This window comes from Epinephelus moara, chromosome 3 (genome assembly GCF_006386435.1).
Source record: "Epinephelus moara isolate mb chromosome 3, YSFRI_EMoa_1.0, whole genome shotgun sequence".
Taxonomy (NCBI): domain Eukaryota; kingdom Metazoa; phylum Chordata; class Actinopteri; order Perciformes; family Serranidae; genus Epinephelus; species Epinephelus moara.
The window spans coordinates 2865450-2889428 of NC_065508.1; the positions used below are offsets into that span (position 1 = coordinate 2865450).

Here is a 23979-nt window from a genome sequence, read left to right on the forward strand (position 1 = left end):
TTCTGCTAAATATGTGTCGTGAAGGGAAATTTCATTTCGGTCTGCTGATAACAGGCAGCAGATAACAGCCTGCCGTCGCAGTTGGACTCAAAGACCTCGGATGCTTTTTTTTTCTATAAACAACCACTGGTCTGCTCTCAGGAAGTACTGTATGAATATTAATATGGATGCAAATACACAGTGAGGATGCCCAGCGCTTGAACCAGCACAGCGCGCTGATCATCTGCGCATTTTTGTTTTGACGTTTTTTTTTTCTGTTCATGCCTGAAACTGAGAGCATGTTTCTGTTGCGGAGGTCGCGCTGGAGGCTTTTTTGACGCGCACAATAAGGATGGCGTTTTACCTGACTGTTTGCAGAGGAACATTTTGTAACGTCGCATTGAATTGCATCATGGTTTTCAATCAGATCTCACACCGGCCAGGCTACACCGAGCCTCGGTAGTACAGTGCGCTGTTTATCATAAAAATGGAAGACCTTTCACGTCAAGAAAAGGCGTCAGTCCGGTGATATGCGTCTGAATAACTGATTTTTCATCTCCACGTCAATTGACACATCTGGGGAAGGATTTTTTTCCTCCCCTCCCGTCTACCAAGACAGCTGTGTCATCAACAACCGGCGTGGTGTTGTTGTTGTCTGATTTTTACGAGCCTGGGCAACTGGATATCGGCATAGTCTGCCTCTGCGCCAGCCATAGGCTACCCAGTTACTAAGGTAGGCATCGCACCTTCGTTCATATTATGTTTTGCTCCATAAATCACCGCATCAGTTGCTTACATCATCTAGCCTATATAGCCAGCTGTCATAGTCCAAATGCACTGTCTGCCTAATTAGCAGCAGAGAATATGATGCTGTATTGCGGAGGAGACGTACGGGCCCCGATGGCATTTTACGCGTAAATATGAGGAAATACAAGGTTGACAGTGAGCCGCTGCGTGTTCACAAGCCAAATTATTCAACCTTGAAGCCTCACAGCCCATGACGGGGAATATAAGGCCTGTATTTTAGCCCCAAACACAAAAGAGACGGGAAGATATGGCAAGAGCCGCCGCGCAGAGCAACCCCACAGCCCGCGTTTAAGTTCAGTCGTGACAAGACCTTATAAATATTTCACCAAAAAACAAGCCTCCATCAGCTGACTGGTGATGCCGGAGCGCGGCGTTATTAATCAAATGCCCACACCACATCAGTGTCAGTGTTAGGAGCCTCGTTCTGCGAGGCCATGATGGGAAACATCTGCATGTTTACGGATAATATAGCAGGGTTGTGTGGTGCGTGTGTCTGTGTGTGTGTGTGTGTGTGTGTGTGTGTGTGTGTGTGTGTGTGTGTGTGTGTGTGTGTGTGAATGGGCGGTAGTTACTCTGATTGTGGATACACTGGTGATGTGTGTGTTTGTGCGCAGCCAGGTGAGGATGTGTTGGCGCGTCTTTGAGGTGCGGGAGAGGCAGGCGTCTGGATGAGGGGAGCCTGGATCATCACATGTGGGTTTTAAAGGAAAAAAGCATCAGATGGTGTCCGATAAACTGCCGCAGGATCCCACCTTAGATCCTGAACGAGAAAGGGGTCGAGGGGTTGTGAATTGAACGTGAAATTAAGGTTAGTCAACAGTGTTTTTCCCCCCGTTTTTTTCCGGGCGTGACAGCCACTCAGAACGAACATCACTCACTGGGAGGCTGATCTTCACCACCCACCACATGCTTAAAGAAATATCAATAAACAGTTTTTATTCGGCTGCTGAGATGAAAACGTTATTTATCTACCTGACTGGCTTTAATCTCTCCTCCAATGAATCAAAGGCTTGAAATGTTATCTATATCTATATTGAACTGACATTTTATTTTGAAGTCAGCATGTCAGTAAGGAGCCTGCATGCTCCAGAGCAAATATGAGACTTTATTGGGTGCACATATCACAAAGCTGCAAATCCTACTGCATATCACAGACAGTGCTGCTAATGTAAAGATATTATGATGTTTTTTCTTTCGGGATGATGCACCAGCATGTTTGATACTCCTCTATCTGCCTGAACCTGGAATGAAATATAGAATGTAACTCATCACCAGTCAGTATAGCTTGACCTTGGAGCTGAATACAACAGAAAATCCTTCATTTTGACTTTAAGTCTCACACAGGCTACAGATACATATAAATATGTGGCTGTCCCGTATGCTGTTTGGTTAAAGCACGCCTTAGTGCGAATAGAGGGGAGCAGGGGTGGTTTAGAGCAGCTATGACGTTGGGGGTCATTGAGTCCATACTGTGAGCCACACATACTGTGCAGTGTGTCTTGAATGCAGAAAGAAAACCGGAGCTCGCACAACCTGTCGACCACTGTCTTTGCTCACCAGGTGATCCTAAATTCAGTCCAGGAATGGGATGAAACTGGGATAAAGGCAGCTTAGCTAGTGTGGAAACAAATTGAATATGTTTCATTGAAACCCTTTAGTCCTTGAGGGTTTATCCTGATAAATCAGATTGTAGCTTTTAACATATAAACATAAAAACAACCACAGAGCAGAGTTAGGGAATCAGGCAGAGCTCATGATGTATTTACGGAAAGAATAATAAGTGACCAGTGTTTTCAATAAAGCAGAAAGGATCCTGACTACATTTGAGCTTCTCTCCATAAACTGGATGATTCAGTTTCTCTGACTGGCAGTGCACATCATGTCTGATTCCAAAAAGGATGAGCAATTCAGTTTGGAAGATTGAATACACAAATATACTGGACCCAGAGAGGGCGAGGAAAGGCCCACACAGGGTCAGAGAGGAGGACTGATGGGGAGGGAAGACATGGAGCGAGGGACTGATGGATGTGCGACAGACGTGGCAGATGCTGACATTTTAAGCCCATTTCTCTAGTCGAGTGGATACCTCTGTCTGGATGAGCACTAATGGATTTTTTTTTGTTGCTTTGGGTTTCCTGGAGCACCCAAACAGATTGTTTCCCTAGAGTTTGAGCGGCAGCAGGTCAATAGGTTGGTAAAAGTAATAGAAATGGCTACTACTGGTCAGTCGTGCAGGTGTTTCAAAATCAGTACCGCTGTAGACATGTTTCGCTGGCTTAAGTGTGCATTGTTGTTTGTTTAAGGGGAGAGCAGGTGCTTCTTCCATCTGTGGTTTCACCATCTTGATTCTCTCAGCTCTGTTTGAGGGAGATGGCACCAGAAATGACGGAGGAAGACAGTTTCCACTGCAGCACGTGAGCAATGTGAGTGACTGCAATCGGCTGAAAAATTAAGCTGTGTTTTCTGGCTTTGTGTTTATGCAGTTTTCAGTGATCATCACAATGGAGAAATTTCTGGTGATTTGGTCTGAATAGTCTTCACTTTGTGTACTGTGAGTAGAAGAGATGAGTGTTCAGCTCTGAGGCAGTTAAAATTTGCCCCTAGTGGTTTTGGATTGAATCAGTTTTCTCTCCCATCACTCTGCTTCACTTCCCCTGTACTTTCATGCTGAGTAAATAACACTCTAGTAAAAGTGATTGAATAGCCCAGTGGGGCTGAAAGGATTAGTCAATTAATTGATTTGTTCATTGACAGAAAAATAATCTGATAATTTTGATAATGGAATAATTGTTTCAGTCATTTTTAAACAACAATAGTAAAACAATGCTGCACATTCTCTTGTTCCAGATTCTCAGATGGGAGGATGATTTGCTGCTTCTCTTTGTCATATATGAAAGTAAACTGAGTAACTTTGGTTGTTGGACCTTTGCACGGACAAAACAAGGCATTTAAAGAGATCACTTTGAGTTCTGCATTTCTTGAGATCTAATAGATCAAACAATCCATCAAATAATATATTAATTGTTTGATTCATCAGTAATGAAAATAATCATGAGCTGCAGCCCTGTGGCCAGTGCACCCTCTTTTAAATAGTAATACTACCTAGTAATACAAATGTCTGTTTACATCTGTGTCTGCTCAGAGATGATGGGAAACTGTCAAGATGAGACTTTGAGTAAAGTTTGTATTATTCCTCATCATGTGTGTAGACGCTGGCTAGTATCTTGGAATTGTTTATATTATGGAGGCGTTGGTTGAGTGCCATGATAGTTTTTATTTTGAATCAGCAGGCTTGTTAATCTATAGATAAAGCAAGAGACATCTTTAAGGGGTGTTTTATCTTGTGAAATTTCCTTGTATACAAAGGGAGTTAGCAAAACTGAAGACTGTGTTTCAAAGAGCAGAGAATATTGCATTCAAAAGTGGAGTCATTTTTACTGCACTTGCACAACATACTGTCGGAGACCGGTCAAAACTGAAACAGGAGCGACGTCCTGACTTTTAGTCACTTGTAATGCTGGATCCTACACTTCCCATAATGCACCTCAGTAGCGTCTCTTTGTTAAGACACTCCACTCTTGGTTAACTTCATGCCCCAGTTTGTAACACAGGCTGTATGTTAGGAATGTGTAATGTCCAAGGCAATGCTTAGGTAATGCTGATGATATCAGCATGACATCATCAGAGCTACTTTCTTAGACTTCACAAAAGCTTCTTAAAAAGACGACATCATTGAGTTGTTTTCACAGACTGAGAAATGGTGGGAACTGGTGAAATGGCCCTTTAAGTCTTAAACTGTTACTAATGTTGGTCACATTGATTTAAACCCCTAAACTACCCTTTGTATTGTATTTATATCAACAAAAATTGTTGAATCAATTCCCATCAACATTAAAGCAATACTTCATCCACAAAATGACTGTTTACTCACTGCGTGTTATCGTAAACTTGTGAAGAAATCTTGGTTTTTCTCACGTGCCTTCACTATGAACGGAGAGTCAAAAACAGGCGAACATTCTTCATGAAGTGAAGTAAACAGGGGCCGTGTTAAACAACAGCAAAACTGTATCAAAAAATCCCTACAGAAACTCTCACACAACTCGCGCAGTTCTGTCGAAACACATGCACTTTTGCCAACACAATATGATTAAATACATGCCAGTACAAAAAGTCTCATGCATGGCCAAGTAGCATACCTGAGCACATGTGTACATTTGTGTGTTCAGGCACACTCAGGGAGGTGGAAGTGTTTTATATTGTTACATTTGTTTTGGAATTACTTAGCAAAAGACTGGGTAAATGAGACTTGGACTTTACTGCATGAGTTGTGTGAGAATTTGCAAAAGAGTGTTTTAATAGTTTTACTGTTAAACATGGTCCCCAGTGATTTTAATTCATGAAGAATCTTGGATTCTACGTTCACCTCAGAGGCATGCTTATGAATTCAAGGTAACACACAGTGAGTAATTAAAAAACAAATGGTCATTTTGCAGGTTAGGTATTCCTTTAAACCCATTCTTGTAGATCAAAACAACTTTTTCATGCACCGGAGTCAGTCACAGTGTTGCATTATAAATAGGTCTTAAGGTGTAAAGGTGCTCTCTGGTGGCTCCTTGACTAAAGGGCATGCCATTTACCAGCGATGTCCAAGGTACAAGTCCTGTCTTGGACATTGTTAGATGCCATCCTCCTTTGTCTTCTGTCTCCTCTGACTCTTTACTCATGGGCTGTCCAGTAGAGAGAGGGAAAAAAGACAGCACTGAATCCCATTAGACCTTTTCAGTTGTGTCTCCTGCTCTCAACTCCTCCTCTCCAAACTGCCCGCTCTCTGTTGGAAATTGTTGTCTTTTTTTGTCTGATAGCTTTCTGTTTGTTTATGTGATGCACTGGATTCAAGAGGAAAAAAATCATGGCAAAATTTTAAACTGACAGACATCCCCTGCACCCACTGACCTCTTGGAGCTTTATTTGGGAGCTCCCTCTGCAGTCATGTTGTTGGCCCGCTGTGTGCTCCACCCTTTTAAAGGTCATACATGCGTGTCCCTTGTTCGACTGCAGGATGTACATATCAAAATTAACCAGTAAAAAATTTAAATAAACACTCCCGTTAAATGCTTTCTTTCTGAATTGTAAGCATCACACAGCATCCAGTCTTCATTGCAGTGTGTAGTCAAGAGTAATGATGTGTGGTAATGATTTCCTTGAGGCAACTCATCTTTGTTCATTTCCCCTCCGTTTTCTTCTCATTAAACCTTTCAAAGCCATTCGCATGGTACCATGCAAAATAAATAAAGTTCGGAGCCAACTGTTACTCCTCTCTCGTTGGCACAGAGGTCCCATTCTCAAGCCATGTTAATCACCACCTATTTATCTGTACCTATGCTGTGTCTTCCACACGGATAAACATGCAAGTATTTGGGACAGAAAGCAAATATGTTTACATATGTTTGTGTGCCATTTATCTTTTTTATTTTATTTTATCAAGACCCCCTTAGCAAAGTCATTTCAGCGTCATTATGTGAGAGCAGTAATTGGCAAGATATGCAGAACGCATTGTAGCTTGATTTTGAATTATACATGTTTCAGCATGCACAAATGGTCCAAAGTGGTTTAGAGTCTTGTGTTAATGTCCCTATTCTCATTAATGTGCTGCATTTATGCCAAAGACCTCCAGAAGACCTTGGCTAATGTTCACTAAATCATTAGGAGGCAGTAACATGTTATTTTTCTGGCAGCTGTGTGTTGCAAACAGCGAAATGTATATGATGTTCCACAAGCATTGTTGTCCTAACATATCACCGCAGACATGGGTCTGAAACTGATGTGGAGCAGAAATGGTTGTGGGAGCATCTCACAGCGGCAATTCATTGTCTGTGACATTCGTAAAGGTCACCAGCAAAAAAACTCAGGGTTCAGCAAGCGTGTGTGAAATAGGTGAGTGTACACAGTGACTCCAGAAATGCAAATCTGAATCCAGGATGACTTCAGTATGTGTTGTAAATGTCAGAGCAATCTTCATTTGTTCTCAAAAGAATCCCAGCTGATTGGTAAGGTGGCAGCAAGAGGAGCCGCAACTCATTTTTGTTTTTGATAAAAAGATGCTAGAGATTTAGAAAGGGTGATACTAAAGTCTTTTATCTATAAAGCGTCCCTTCTACAGTCCCATCTACCCAAGTTTTACTCAGCATTTTTTTTAAATGTCCAGTGTGTAGGATTTAGGGGGATATATTGGCAGAAATTGAATATAATATAATAAGCATGTTTTCTTTAGTGTATAATCACCTGAATATAAGTATCGTTTATATCTACATAGGGAGCGGGTCCTCGTCCATGGAGTCAGTTCCACCACCATATTTCTACAGAAGCCCAAAATGGACAAACCAAATACTGGCTCTAGAGGAGCCATTCACATTTTCACATCAGCCATCATAGTTAGCAGCCCCTCGAACACGCCGAACAGCATCAGAAAAACAGTGTTTTTTAACATGAAACTGCTTTATTCAGTGTTTTACTGGTTTAAATCACAGGGTCCATTTGTTTTGGCGAGGAGGAGACCTCTGCAGATAATTCTGCTTCCAGTAAAAACCTTCTGAATGTCTAGATTTTAACTTATAAGAGAAAAGAGGCAAACACACATTATATAGCAGGTGCTAAGCTAGCAGCCCGTTTACGACAAGCGGAACAGGGTTGACGATACACAGATTTGTTATGTTAAACTGCTTTATTTAGTGTTTTTACATGTTTTAACCACGTGATCTGTTTGTTTTGGAGAGGAAGAGACCACTGAGGATAATTTGGCTCCTGGTAAAAACTTCCTGAACCGTGAACACTGAAAGAATCCTAACAGGGAGTTCACACTTTGCACAGGGGAGAAGTTTCAGGTAGTTGCAATCTGCAGTCCTTACCGCTAGATACCACTATACCCTACACACTGCTCCTTTAATGACATTTTTATTATTAGCCCTGTAATACGTTTAGCAGTGAGTAAATTAAGTGGAAATTCTGACTGATTCGTTTGCAAACGGCCATTTTTCTACGCAATTACTGGCCAATCAGCAATGTTGCTTCAGAGCAATGTGCCGAGAACATCAGTGCATCAAATACAATCACACAGTTGCAGCCATTATAGCGAAGGTGAGACTGTACAAGTGTTACGCTCTCATTCCTGGATGCAAGCCACTTGGGCCAAAGCAAGTCTCTACCAAAGCTGCTCATAATCATCCTGTTAAAGTCAGCGATATCTGCTATTCTGGGGAGTGCAACATATAAGAAAACACTGCCTGTATCAGACACCCTGCAGTGCGTAATCTGCCATCACCTGCCATTTGCCCCAGTTAGTGCCTTTTCATTTCATCACTGTCAGTGCAGTGAACAGCAGGAATGACAGGAACAGGAATTGCTCAAGTGAGACCCTGAGCTGAAAACCTGCCAATCACACCTGTAAGGCCAACGAACCTGTACATTTCTACCACTTCTCTTGCTTTTCAGTTTGCAACACAGACCCTCATAATGCTCTTAGACATGTCTTACTTACTGATTTTCAACAACTCTTGAAAAGTGCCTGATGTGATTTTATGCACATATATAAAAAAATAACACTTCAAAGCGACCAGCGATCAGCTTTGTCACTCCAACACATTCTCACTCCAGCCTTGTCATATCAACGCTTGGTCATGGACTTTCCACGTCGACATATGACGTGCACGCATTGGTTGTTGATGTTCTGGGACACCATGTCAACCTTTTTACATGCATTGTGTGTTTTCAAAATACACTTCCATTTTCACAGGAAATGTACAGCTCGCATACAGTCTTGCCCCCCGATACAGTAGCCGGCCCACCCACTGGCCTTCTTGGGAAAATAATTGGAGGCTGACATTATTGTCTTTAAGAGGCCATGGTGTGCTCCTGTATTAAGCTAGGGTGAAGATAGTGGTATCTCGTAAAACCAGACAACCTGAGGCATCCATTAGTACCAACCATGTTGGCATAGCTGTTCAGGAAGGGGGCTAAATAAGGCTCCAAGTTTCGGATACATTTTGGCAAGGGACAAACTAGCATGGCCATTCTGATACTAGACAACCTAAGGCATCCACTAGTACCAACCATTTTGGCGTAGCAGACAGGGTGCTAAATAACACTACACGTAAGCTTAATTTAAGCAAGAGAACAACTAAAAAGTCCCCTGAACTCAACTCAAAATATCCGAATGAAAACAGGAAAACAAGTCTCCCCTAAACTTAGAAAGGCTTGTTCCCAGTAAATGTTTTAGTCCTTTAAATTAATTTACCCCCTCAAATTAAAGCTGTATATTTGTCTTTTTAAGGAAAAGGACAATAACCTATTTGAAGAACACGAATCACACATAAAAGCACGATTGTTGTAAAACTCTAAATGTCAGATAATTAGTAATACTAACCGTGAAATAAGAGACCAGTGTATATCAGTATGCAATTCCTTAACTCTACATATTGACATAGTTTGAAGCTACATATCAACTGCATAATAAAATTCCCTCCCAGAAAGTCAGTTATGGCTTTTGATTTTGGTGTTTCACACCAAGATTTTCAGTGCCCCATCTGCCCACCCCTATGAAAAACTTCTGGGAGCACTGCTGTTTATTTTCTCAAACAGTGCATCCAAATATCCTCACACAATCTCTTCCCCTGAGTTCCTTTCATGCTGGTGTACACTGTGGGGTGCAAACAATCGGGCCATAAGAGACATGATTTGTATGTAATGAGATGAATGAGTGGGAGAGCTGCGTGTGGGCATGTGTGTGTGTGTGCTTATCCTGTGCAACCTACGCTATGACTCGCTTATCAGGGGAATTTTGAGCACAAGGAGTAGGATGATTCAAATGTTGGAAGACCACTTGTGGCCTATACCTGGCTTTGCTAATCACACCAACGCTGCTGCTGCTGCTGCTCCATCTTTCAGTCAGAAGAAAGGCAGCTCAGCAAGTGCACCAGCAGGTTTAGTAGAATATCTAGATGACAGATATAGTTTGGTTTGATTTATTTACTTGATTTGATTTTTTACATAGGAATTACCCGTGTGTCTATGTCAATTTTTCATTTTTCAGCCTCTCACTAAATTTTGCACTGAAAAAGAAGCTTTCTAAAGCAATTTAAAATGTACTGTACCAGCTCTCTAACGATATGAGTCAAGCCCACTGCAAGCTGCTGGGAGGCAAATCGTATGTCTAGTTTACAGTGATGTTCAGCTGATCCCTGTTTTGCTTTGGGCGAGTGGGCTTTGCTTAATTGTTGCTGAATAGTTTATGAGGTTTGTCTTGTTGGGGCAGGGACAGCCTGAAGCGATCAGGGCTATGATGTTTTAAGCTTCTTTTATTTTTTTTTATAGGTGAATCAAATCAAAAGTGTGAAATTTGAATCAGTAGTCAGCGAGCAACATGTAGCGAAGTCTGGCTGCTCCGGATCACAGAATAGGTTCAGCTTTGGTTCAAGCGGGTTTGATTTGACTCGGAGAGATCATCTTGTCGTCCACAGTCTGTGTCGAACACGGTCAGAGCAGACAAGACATTTCTCACTTCCATATAAGAGATAAGAACATCATGTACTGTGGAAAGATTTAGTGTCAAACATGCACCATCACTTAAATCATCACAGTTGTTTTTTTAATGATCAGGATTTTCTAATAAATATCCAAAAAAACAAAAAAGACTTAAAACTAAGGAGCCAGGCAATATTGCTGGGTAATCCACATCTAAAATAAGTCAGATCTTGGTTAGAGAGGGATGCTGGCTCAGTCAAGCGTGTGCAGCTGCAGAGTGGAGCTCTTCCCCTCGTGCACGGGCACGAGCACAGAGGGGTTTTTCAGTTCTCACTCTTTTCCCTGCAGCGCTATACCTCACAGTCTGGGTTTCAGCAGCCAAATACAAAGAGCAAACAAAATAGAGACTTTCTCTTTGTATATGATGTGATCTCTCTCTCTCTCGAATTTTTTTGTAGTGTGATGGACATGAGAGTTTATTCATGTACAGTGCTGAATAACGTCTCAGAAAAACAGATTATCGTGAGGGAACCCTGCAGAAAAATGCGAACATGGTGATTTTGCACTCTTTCGTCACGCCACGTCTAGTGACAGCGCTCATGCTGCACGCATTCTGAGCATCCCAACGCATGGCTGTCCTCTGATTTCATCGTGCCTCTCTCTCCACATGGTGCTTCTTTTTTCTGTGATTTGATGTGGCATTTCTACAACATTTTATAACCTATACGCATGCAACAGAGGAAGTAAACAACATAGACTAAATGAAACATCTCCAGTGTTGTATCAGGGCTTGTGGATCTGTCAGCCACTAAGTGTTCATGTATGCTAAGTGCACTGGGTCACCTTGGTTACTGCAGATTCTAGCAGAAGACGATGAAGGCAAGGGCAAGCTGAGGTGGGAAACAGGGATCGTTAGGTCATTCACTGGCCGTCTCTCTTTGACCAGAGAGTTAATGAGTGTTGCATTATTCGAGATTTCTTTATTTACTTAAACCACAGCTCTTCACTTTTTGAAGGTTTCATGATTGTACACTGTACAGATGTTTACTTCCCCGCACACGCTGACAATAATGGATTCATTTGTTGGCAGGAAAGGTGCATAGCTGAGACAATCTCCGCAAGTTTGTTGTGGCTCAAGGCTGTGTCCTGGTAGCACAGGGCAAGGGGGAACAGGGAAAGCTTTTTTGTAGGGTATTTTTGGTCGCAGTCAATGAAAAATTTAGTGGTCATTCAGGTTGTACAACGCTAAGGAGTGCGAAGTGTCTTGTGCATGTATATTTCATTAAGTGTATTTGGGTATTTGACCCCAGAAAGAATGACATAACGATTCATACCACGTGACCACACTTATAAAATACTGAGGTTATTTATTTTTTATTTCATATCCAAAACATCAGAAAAGAGGTCAAGAGAAAAACATTCTGCAAAATTCCTCTACGCCTCTCATGTGCCTTCCATCCCTGGCCTGGAGTGATACATCAGCCTCTACATCTTCCTCCTCCTCCTCCTCCTCCTGTCCATTCTCATCAGCCACAGGCATTTCACTGCACAATGCAATATTGTAGAGCATTCAGCACACAACAGGAAGAAAAGAAGAGAAGTTGAGGCGATGCTCTATAGCAGCAAGGAGCTCCACATAACCCAAGGGTGAATATAGTGACTTCTGGTTTAGTGAGGAAATTATTTGAATAATCTCATTTTCTTTCTCACCACAGACACACTTCAAAATACATATTAATTAGGCTCAATGTGCTCCCAGGTTTTTTTCTCCATATTTTAAATTCACACAACGCCTTTGAGCCTGCTGAGTACATCAGAATATCCAGTGTATGAACATTTTTTAGGAGATTGGAGGAGTGGAACAGAGCAGGCGATAGTGAGGAAAACAAGAAACAAGAAAGAAAGAAGGGCTGCCATTGTAACAAGTACAAACAGAATGCTACTAGTAGCATGTGCCAGGTTGCTTGGATTTTCGAGCAGGTTTTTACCTCACGCGACTGTTTTGTTTTTTAAAATAATGGTTAGGTTGATTTTGTTTTTTGTCTTAACTAGTTTTTAAAAGCCCACAAAACAATGGATGTTGCTTGAAAGAATTTCTGTCCTGCAGGTTGACCTGGCAGAGCCCGAGCTTTCCAAAGATTTTGGTTTAAAGGCTGTCAGTCTGCACGTACAGTACGCCTGTCAGAGGATTGCAACATCCTGCAGCCTGACAGAACCCCTTTTAAACCGTTTAGCTTCTTTTTGAGAGGAATAAAGTGCAAAAGGTATGTTTTATTAAGTTGAGCTAAGGTCAATGATCATTTATCGCACAACCGACAGGCACTTCTTTGACACACAGACACACATCAAAGAACTACTGGCCGACTGTTGCATTGCCTTACATCCTTGTGTCTCAGCCAAAAACTTGCACTTGAACACACTGCAAAGACTACAGCCAACAGCCAACTGGCATGTACAGTCTGCATCGACATGAGAGGTAATATCTCTTCATACTTGCAGGCAGTGGTCGTCTGTATTTGTCATTCAAAAATGTGAAACTGGAAAACTGATAGGACGGATTCAAGACACTAGTTAGCCAGTTAGCACACAACCAGTGTTGAAAGAACAAATGATTTTTACTGTGCGCTAGCGAACAATAACACAAACAATTACTAACTCAATGGCTAAAGAAACAACAACTCTGATTTAATCTCATGCCGTCTTGACTTTAGCCATTTTTTTAACTTTTCACGCCTCTGTTTTTTGTCTTGTGCGCTGACCTTAACTGCCAATCAGAGTGATTTCTCTCACTGAAGGGCTCTGCTGCCGATTCAACATGCTGAATTTGCACAAAAAAAACAAAACAAAAAATGGCCGACAATGGTGCAGGACACACCACAGAAACTTGGGCAACAGACGCTCAACAAAAGCCCAGCACTGACGGATGGCCGACTGTCATCTTGGTGTGGATCATAACACCTTACCATCACTGACAATAGGCGAACTCTGCTCTACAATGATGATGATGTTATGACATGTATGAGCATGTCTGTTAAAGGATATCCTGTCCACATCAGAACTGTTCTGCTACATGTTAATGGTGGGATACAGCATAAATGATCTGACTCATTAAATGTTTAGGACAGTATCTCTCATTGCAAGTTGAGCTTCTGCGAACAGCAAGTGTGAGACATCTGGCCATTAATATTTTTGCAAGCATGTTTGTACTTTGTCAGCACAAAGTTAACTTTTGGAATATGAAGTAGTCTTTGTCACTTTGTCAGAGAGGAATAGTTAAACACTTTGTTAGATACGCTCATTCTCTTTCTCGCAGAGAGTTAGATGAGAAAACTGATATCACTCTAGTGTCTGTAGGATACATGTGAAGCTAGAGTCAGCTCCAGCTCAGCACAAAGACTGGAAACAGGTTTCCTCTGTCTCGTGGTAAGGAAATCCACCCGCTAGCACCCTGAAAGCTCACCAATTAACACTAATTAACCTGTTATATCTTGTTTGATTAATCTGTACAAAAACATAGTCCTGTTGAGGTTGCCGGGCAACCGGCAGAGACTTAAGTTACAGCAACTGGCTAAATAATAGTCCAGCACATGAAGCCCTGCAACACCACATCCTCACCATTGCAGTTTTTGTACAGGTTACACAAAAGAGACAGCCTGTCACTCAAAGCGGCCACATCTGTAATTATGCTTTAAAGATACAGCAGGTCATATTTTTAAGCACCATTTTTGGTCACTATATCCTGACAGCAGCATATGAGATAGATCATCTGACCTCTGTCTTCTTAAAGTGTTCCTAATGGCATTTGCAAGAATCACGAAAACAACTAATCAGTCTCTAACCCAGCTGTCAATCATGTCAGTCACTGCTGAAGTGCGGTCAAACTCTCAAACTAGGTAGTGCTGTTCAAATATGAATCAAGATTCTGTTACTGCATTCCCTGTCTCTCACCTTAGTTGGTTTCAGAAACATATTTTAGTGTACTGTTTAGCTGTAAAATGAAATAGTAGGTCTGGCCAGTGGGCGGTGCTCTGTGTTGGCTCATCAGCTTTCAACATGGCGGCTGGGTCACAAACTTTCTGAAAAATAATTATATTTGAGGAGAGAAATAGGCAATGCAGTAACTTAATCTTGATTCATATTTGATTAGCGCTGCCTAGTTGGCAGTTTGACTGCAGCTCAGGAGCCGTGACTGACATGATTGACAGCTGCTCTCTGAAAATGGCCTTTGATTGGCCAAAGTCTCCTGTCGAGGGCTAGATTTTCTAAAGCCTAACAAGCTGACGTGCAGAAGTCTAGTGTTCTGTCAGACCACTTAAACTACAATATGCCCAAAGTTTATCATGGAATTTCTGCCCAGTGATGCCAAAATAAAAGTGCCTACTCCAGCTTAATAAAATTTAAACCGGTAAGTTACATAAATACCCCCCCCCCCATACAATTGTCATGAATGGGGAACTTAGCTTTACAGACTTGAACAGCTTTTTTGTACCAGGCTGTAAACATGTTTATTTCTGTTGTGAAGTTGGGAATTTTAACATGGACTTTCGGAGCCAGCCTCAGGTGGCCATTCAAAGAACTGCAGTTTTTGGCACTTCTGCGTCGCCTTCATTTTTCAGCCCCAGATATTGCTGGTTGGCAGGAAAGTTCAGTTCCCAAAATACTAAACCATTACTTTAAAGATGTAATTCAGTCACATAAATTGTTTGCAAACATTAGTTTTCAGTTTCCTTCTATGCATCTTCTAAACTTAATTATTATGCCTTAGTTATTAATGCCATCAGTTGACAGATATCATTAGCGTGACCCTGCTGCCATGACCCAAAATCACCGTCACCACTGAAGACGTGCCTTTAAGAGTTTGAAACAAATGAGTTGTGCATTTGAAAGTGAAAAAGTAGAACCAACCAGATGTTCATTAGAAGGAAGGAAATGAATCCTCTGCAGACCTTGGTTCCTGGCACTGGTCAATATTTATCTTGTGAAAGCTGGTTTTGCTTTGCCAACCGTTAAACGCTGATGAAATGATGCATCCTATCACGTCACATAAGCCTCTGCTCTGGAGGTATGTTTGATAAAGGAAAATGAAGATTAGAAACAATGGGCTGGGAACATTTTACCAGCTGAATCATGTGCTTATTATTTGTCTCATTGTTTTGTGAAGACCATCCAGCACATGTGGAAGTTGGTGTTTGAAAAGAAACACGTGAGCGTGTGTTTAGAGATCAGTGAACACGACCAGTTTCTTAAGAGGAACAAGGTGTGATTTCACAAAGCTCCTGTTTTAGTACTCCAGTCTTAGTGTTTTATTCTCCAAGCTCACATTAATATGTATTTCACTCCAAGGCCCTCTTTACCACTGTGACAGGTGATGAAATGCTACTATACTAACACCTATGCCTGATTTTTAATAACTGGCCTCTCATATCCAGAGTTGCAGCTGGAGGGCTGCAGGAGGGATTCAGCTGACAAAGGAAATATTCCAAATAAACCTTTAGAGCATTTTAAAGCATTCATTGAAAAAGAAAGTCATGTCAAGTTATTGTGAGTGTATATTTTGGATAGAACTCAAATCGCAGCCTTTGTAAGATCTAGAGAGTGTGCAGTGTGTAGCTCAGTACGTCATCAGTGTTAGCAGCAAGGTTGTATGGTTGCTATTGGTAACAGATGCTATCTCCTTTTAAGATATATGAGATATGTTGTTACTGGGGGGACCAGGTACAAATGAAGTTTAACCCTGGGATCATCACGTATGACGAGGCTGACGTCCTCCTTTGTTGCATATTCAGTGGCTAAGGAAGAGATGCATGGCTGACAGTGTTGCTAGGAGACCACACACAGCGACTAGTGTGAGAGGCTTGATTTCACCTCCCTCCCCCATTCTTGTAGTCTGGCTGCCTTTCACTGTTTTTCTATCCTCTCTTCCTCGCCTCCATTTGCTTATTCCCTCCACTCCCATGTTCCCTTCCTTAATATTCCCTTCCATCAGCCTGTCTCCAGTTTTTCCGTTTTCCGCCTAATCATATTTATCTTCGGCCCGGTTGATCCCTCAGTGACTCTCTGTTTATTGGCTTCCCCCATTTTTCGTCGTGCCCCCTCCCGTCTGTCTCTCTCCCGCTGCCTCCATCTCTCCTCCTCTCTCGCTGCTCATTCTTCTCCTGAACGTTTCACTCCGGCTTCTTCACTGCCTCTCGTCCTCTCTCTGTTTGTTTCTCCGGCTGAACTGCAGCAATGTGTCTGGCTGAAGTGCGGAGACTGTGGTGGACAGTGTGACTGTGGGGTTAAGTTATGATGCTGTACCGTGGTGGGCAGAAAAGGCTGTGGTGTTAGGGAGAAGCTAAATAAAGTCAAGCGTATGTACAGTATCTTGTGTTTTTAAAAATACAGATCCCACTGATAAAATGAGACACAGACACACATAATCCCTCTGATTTCTTTCCTACTTACTCTACTAACTGTCACATACTGAGTTACAAAGTTTAATTGTGCATATTTAATTCAGCCTCAAAAGGATGCAAACCCAAACATTCGAGGATTGGGTGTGCAGACGAAACAAGATGATGTCTATAACAAACAAGATGTTCTGTACTATCTGCCCTTTTAATCTAATTGCTTCTATTCAGGCAGCTTTGCAAAGGCAAATTTATCTTGTGAATGCTTTTTCTGCAATCAAAAAAGGAGGCAGGTTAGTTTTTGTAGCAACATCTTGTTTCAAATTGATTTTTTTGTAGATGTCTGCAAATCACAAAGGGATAACATACCCCAAAGTGATTAAATATGTATTTTAAATATGTTAGAAATATTGCCCCTATGTCAAGGCCAGTGCTGTGCTGTGTCCCTCCACTCTGCAGCGTTACTGCCTCACTCACAGTGAGGTGCAGCAACACTACAGGGCCACTTGCTGAGGAGGAGGCTGGAGGGCAGAGGGCTGCAGCATAAAGCGTTCCAGAAGTGCTAAATTCAGTGGCAGTGAGAGATGAAAAGATTTTAGACAGAAGATACAAAGCGAAATCTTAAACAATTTTACACTCAGAACTTTGCTCTTTCTTACACCCAAAATGTTATTTTAATGATCTACTCTCATCACTAACCCACACTCAAATCAGCTGCTTAGCATTTGCAATTACCGCTTCACACCCCCTATGCACGTGTGTGTTTAGCATGTACGGCGGATTTGAGTATGTGTGTGATCTGTTTGCTTATGTGCATGAATGAGTAGTCTGCAGCGTTGCATGCAGATCCAGCTAAATGAATCATGGCTCCATCTGCCTCCTGGTTCTAATGAGAGGAATTCAAGCGACTCCTGACCCTACAGATGCTCCTGAAACAACTTGCTAAATGCTCTGAATTTATTCAGGATTTAAAGTGACTCCAGGGATTGATCACAGCCAGCTTATATGAGTGACTACATGTTTGTGTCAAGACAGTAAAAATGATGTTTGCAGCAGAGTTTGATCAGACAAACCTCCCTGTATGTAAGATGAAGGTCTCCTGGCTCTTTTAGCTCGGCTAATTGCACACCAACCCACAACATGTAATGCAGCAATTGCAGGGCTGCCCGCTCAGCTGCCAGATCCTCGAAACCCAAATCAAAGCTCCAGTTAACAAAAGCCCAACCTACAGTCGCAGCTCCCTAACCTAATTAACATTGAGTCAGCAAGCATGGCAGCAGGAGCGGTCGAGGTTGTGGTGAGGGCTGTGGGGTACAAGAATAGCAGTAGCCACGCTGACACACTGGATGACACACTGGGCCGTGACAAAAGAATCACACACAGCTACACAGCTCAACATGCCGCCTGGACCAGGTGACAGCGCCTGATGCTCCCACTGTGGAGTTTTTTGTCTTTATAGTGAGAGATGGTTGAGATATTGTTCTAACAGTAAGATTGTTGTGCAGTTGGTGGTAATTGTGGTTTAAGTGGTCCTGAAAATGTGCAGATAGTAGAGCTGTTACACTGCTGGAAAGTGTAAATGTCATGAATTTCTTTTTCTGCCCTTTTCATGCTGCTTGCATCTTTAGTCAAAGAATGTGAGAGTGAAAGTCAGAGCTCATTAAAGTGGATTCACATGCAGTTTATTCTCACATGTTGTGGATGCACAACAGTGATTTTAAAAAGACAAGAACATCATTTGTTTTATAATGTTTTTACTGTTCTTTGATTTGTGACACCTGACAATATGAGCCATTAACATTACCAACACTGTGTTGTAAACACAATATATGAAGCTTAGCTTAATGCATGTGATTTAGCTTTGTGCACCAACAGTGCCGCTCAACTCACAACAAACTGATGCAAGAAGGACCCATGACAAAGCTACACTGGTCACCACTAGAAAAACATCCAAACTCTGTTGCTATTTATGATGGAAAAACACTGGAAACATGCATCAGCTGACAGATGCGCTTTTCTTAGCCAATTGCGTTGCACACTCACATTCTCCAACGTGCAAACACTGTTGGGCCCTCAGATATCTGCCCCACAACAAGCCTGACTTCTCATGGGGTGAGCGTGAGTAGGAAGCTGTGCATGCGCTACATATGACAAACCACATTACTGTCTGGCTAGCAGACAGGCTTAGCTAGGCCATCCCAGGGCCTGCAGCCAGAGACGCTCTGCAGCTGAGTTACCATGCTTACTCAAATATTCATAACTGGATAATGAAAGTATAAATAGTTTTCATGTGATACACTAGAGGTTGGGGTAAACAAAACTGCAGCCTCCATCATCATGCATCACTGTGTCTCTGCTTTGAAGGCTGCCAGTTGGAGTAATGGGCAGGATTGTTTGCTCTGACACGGGGAGCATGATAAGCTTCGACTCCCCTAAAGTTCTGCCAGTAATTTGGGTTTGATTATTTGGGTTTCATTGAGCGTCGCCACTTCTCAAAGTAATCACTGTCAGTCTTGTCAGCTGCAAGTAGGCTGGGAAGCTGTTGAACATGTTTTTTTAAAATGATTAATGAGCTCAAACATTGCCCTTGTTTCTTCTCGTTTAGGTGAGTTGGAGGAGACTGCCTGTGACATACGTCCGCTTCTCCCGAGTCTTCTTCTATACCATGAGCTCTGGCTCTGCCCAGGATGTGGCAGTCGAGCATTTCCTGCGTGACATAGAGAGGCGAAGCAAGCGGCTGCACTGCGCTGTGATAGGCTGCGAGGAGGAGCGACCCCGCAGCGACATGAACCTGCTGTATCGTAAGAGCCGTTTGGACTGGAGGCAGAGGGACCAAGAGGGAAGTAAAAAGAGGTGAGAGGATGAGCTCTCAGGAGCTTTGCATATATGGGATTACATTAGGGTTCAGTTCAGTGGGGATATAAACCTCTTAGCCAGCGTGAATGAGTTTAATTTCAAAATCTTAATTCCAAGCACAGTTCATGAAGTCACAGGGGTTTGCCTGAAAAGTCTTGGACAAATTTGCATAGCAGAACTTCATAATGAACTTAATATGTTCTGTGAATGAAATAAACTACTATGATGTCAGCTAAAATGTCAGGGGGCAAAAAAACAGATGAAAAAGAAAATTGAATAGAGCTGTTGCCTAATTTGTCTCAATATATATGTGATTATTTTGTCTTTACACACATTTTAATCAGAGGTTCTAACCTTTAAGCTTTAGAAAGACCACATTCATTTCCATTTTTTCCCTTTTTTTTTTGAAAAAACAGTTTTCCCATGACGCTAGATTAAATAGAAATTAGTTTGGTTGTTGTACTGATGAGGACAGAAAGGGTGTTTTGCACAGTTTTCCAACAGAGTAAATTAGACAACCTTGGCTGTTTTGAGCTTTTATAGAATAAGTACAGAAGCTCAGCTTGCAAACTTTTCTTTTCAAAGTCATGCCACTTTTCACCTTACTCTCCTCCACTTAAGAGAGGAAATTGTACCTTTTTTCTCTGCTACATTTATCTGACAGCTATTTACTAGTTACATGAGGTGGCTGTGACTCAGAGGTAGAGCTGGTTGTCCCCTAATTGCAAGATTGGCGGTCCAATCCCCGGCTCCTCCCCTGGAACAGAACCCCAGAGTGTTAGTTCCTTTGTCCATTTCCACTTGTTACATGCTACAGTGTCTTTTAAAATTAAACTTATGTGATCACAGAAAAGGTTTTATCACTAAAAATCATTCACGTTTAGGCAACAAAACTACTTGCTTAGGTTTAGAATAAAAATCATGGTTTTGGTTAAAATAAGCGTATTTGTGATGTGATATATGCGACCTATGTCACGTGATATGTAGACTCACAAGTCAGTCTTTAGACACTTTGCTTAACTAAAGACTGATGTCTTTCTCCCTGATTTTGTGTTTAGATGGGCGGATACAATTTCAGAGTTTAAAAAAAACTCCCTACGTTGCAGAACCAATAGTAAATCTGCAGGGCGGTCCTTCGGTGGCTCGCTGAACTCTTGTGCTCGTAAACATAGTCCGACTGTGTTAAAAGTTTTAAACAAAGTCGCTGTAAGTCCTTCATTTCCACAATCTTGTGGACTGAGCACACGTTTGATAAAACGGAGTCAAATCTCTCGGCATCCATTTTCAAGCTCGGACGAGAAAAGGGGGAGCGCACATTTCCGGGAGGGCGTGTCCTTTTCAAAAATGCAAGAGGCGTTGCTTTGTTGCCGGCCGTTTTCTCCGGTGTGTTAAACACACTTTAGTAAGGAGTGTCCCCAGACTATCAGAAGGCGGAGATCTCTGATGGTGGCGAGACTGTGATATGCATGTCACATGACACGTATGGCACATGACGTTAACATCGTAACATAGTTTTTTAAAAAAACTTAACGTCTCACACAAGGAACAAACAGTGGTCTCCTGTGTGAAAGTCCTGTATTTGTTTGACCCATCCACCACCCTTCTGTCCCACCGTATTCTGTCACGCTAAAGCCTCAGACGACAATTTGATGCCCTTGGATTGAAAACAGGTTGTAATATCTAAACCACTGGTATTCAATCTATTTGTCTTATGACCCCTTACAAAATAATAGGTTTAGTTTGGCCCTCTGTCATGTTTCAGGTGCCTAAGAGTTGTTAGCAGTTACACCAAGTGGCCCAAAGAATTTCTCTCTAAACTTCTGACATGGTTTCATTTAAATAATAAATCATTTAAAATAGTTTGATTTGATTTTTATTTGGAATTTTAAAAGCACAGCGACTCACAGAAGTATCATGACATAAAAAAATCCCAGCGGATGGCACTTAAATGTATCACTACAAACACTTATTTCAAAAGTGGTTCGGTGGAGACAGCAAAACTATACATATAATTGCAAACAAACAAATTACATCATAAACCTGTTCATCTTTCTTGCAACCCCATGCCCATGGTTCAAATTACCCCCTTCAAAGGTGAACCATTAACCCTCCCCACAACTCCTCCGTAACTTGTGTTTTAAAAAGTTTGAGACCCCAAGAAGGTAACTTTATCCTATCCTTCACAAAAAAGCAAAGATTACGAGAAATTTAAGAAAAAGAAAAATCAACATAAATTTATGTAGAAGAACTTTTAGGTTTTTCCTCATTTAGTGCGTTACGACCTCTCACATTTATTTACCTTGTGACCCTTTGGAGGTGGCCTGACTCACAGGTTGGGAATCACTTGACTAAACTGTCACACAACAGTAAAATGCTAATTACGCATCATTGCATCTGTATGAACAATCTAATAATGTCATATATGATAATAAAACACTCATGGGGGCATTTTACTTCTGTGTTTTATACTTTAACTATATTTTGCTAATAATACTGTATAATTAATCAGGACTAACTTTTATTTAAGTGAGATTTTGAACACGGTACTGGTTTGTATGTCTGTCTGTGTGTGTGTGTGTGTGTGTGTGTGTGCATTTGTAAGTGTGTGTGTGTGTGTGTGTGTGTGTGTGTGTGTTCGGGGCTCTAATTTCTCCACCATTACAGCACAGTTAGCTGCTGATGCATCAGGTCCAGCTTTTCTCTTTGGATGCCGTCCAGCAGAAGTGAAATGCAATCATAATAAATCACAACACAGACTAAGTGCTGGTCTTGTCAATAATATAATAACAATAAATAATAATTGGCATAACAATAATAATAACAAGCATAATAATTATAATAACAATAATAATATCTTATACAAACATTTTTATGTGATTCTGGGGTCAAATGAAATCTAATTTATTGAAACTGCATTTTCCACAGACATGCTGTAAGACACCACAGCATCACAACAAATTCAATTATGACAGAGTAATTCAAGCACTCTGCAAAAGTGGAGAAAACAGGTGTCAACAACATCACACTCTGAACCCCTGTTTGGTCGTGACAGTATTGTTTTGAAAAGTGCGTGCTTGTCCGTGAGTGAGTGATTGCGTGTATCTGAGCGTGTGTTTTAGGGACAGAGGAGAGATGTACTGTTCAAATGTGAGTCACCTATAATTCACCACATTTGCAGAGGAGAGGGAGAACATCAAAGACAACAGCTCAGTTTGTTTAGAAGCGTCGTCCAGTGCTTTCTGACTCACAGCAGTAATTGGAGGCCCTCGTGTTGGCAGCAGAGATCAACGTCATGGCAGCATCAAGCCAGTGGAGGTGTAGGGCAGCAAGTGGGACAGCAGGACATGATGAGCGATGAAAGCAGAGCTGAGCTTTGCCAGAGCAGCAGAGGTGAGAAGCAGGACATGACCAGTGATGATTACGAACAGGGCAGGGTCAGGGGATGAAACCACACAGGGAGGAAAAGGATGGAAACCAAACGGACTGGAGGCAGGACCGGCGACGACTGCAGAGCTGGTGGAAGTGAGAGAGGCAGAGGAGGTGGAGGAGGGACAAAGGAAGCAGTATGAAGGGCACTGGTAGACAGTTTGAGATCTCGAGGCCCTCAGGAGAGAAATCACATTTATAAAGCAGAGACGGCTGTGGAGATACTGAATGGTAAATAGGTGAGTTTCAATATGAGTTTTAAAAATAGAGTTTCTTATGGCGCTAATACAGACAGACAGACAGACTATTCCCTGTGGTGACGACTGGTGGAAGAAAACCTCGCTGCCAGCTGAGCTTTTATTAATTCTTGCACAGAATTATGAGACCAGTTTGAATGGACTGGCCTGGGTGTCGCCTGGCACTTCCAGTCTGTATGCAGATATATGGAGGACTAAGAAGTCCCACAAATCCCTTTAAGGCAATTCAGTAATTGATATTCAATGAGATAATTTGACAAAGAGGGATGAATAAAAGTCTAATGAAAAGATGATTAAATATTTGTTTATTACAAAGTGATTTATAATCTAAATCAAATTATGTATAAATAGATTGATTTTTGAGAATCTGTGAATTATTGACCATACAGTTGATAAAGGCAAATAAATGGTGGAAAACACCAGAAAAATGTAAATGTACATTTCACGTACATCTAGGGAAGTCAGTTTTGGTTAATTTTGCTTTTGATAGCTCAACACCCATTAACCAGTGATAAATCAGTTAATATTTTAGAGGAAAAAAACTGAAAATGATGCGAAATACAAGAGGTCTTTCCTCTTAAGCCGGCACTCCATTGACCCGTTGAGCCTTAGCACCGCATTTCAAAGTGCCATCTATTTAGAGGTGAAGACATTGAGCGCGTTTACATGCACACTAATAAACCGATCATTATCTGATTTCTGGAGTTACCTGATTATTCAAGTGGTCATGTAAACAGCATAATCCGATA

General features: G+C 41.7%; 1 protein-coding gene across 2 annotated transcripts in view; it reads left to right on the forward strand.

Annotated features, from left to right (window-relative positions):
• The first annotated feature begins 211 nt into the window (after positions 1-211).
• Positions 212-23979, forward strand: part of LOC126387601 (neuronal tyrosine-phosphorylated phosphoinositide-3-kinase adapter 1) — a 38332-nt gene continuing 14564 nt past the window's right edge. The window contains exons 1-3 of one of the 2 annotated variants that reach the window (XM_050040146.1): positions 212-712; positions 1401-1594; positions 19297-19544. In XM_050040146.1, coding sequence (XP_049896103.1) covers positions 19357-19544 — 188 coding nt within the window. In that variant the 5' untranslated portion in view covers positions 212-712; positions 1401-1594; positions 19297-19356. The remainder of the gene's footprint in view (positions 713-1400; positions 1595-19296; positions 19545-23979) is intronic. The other variant, XM_050040145.1, reaches the window with a different exon arrangement.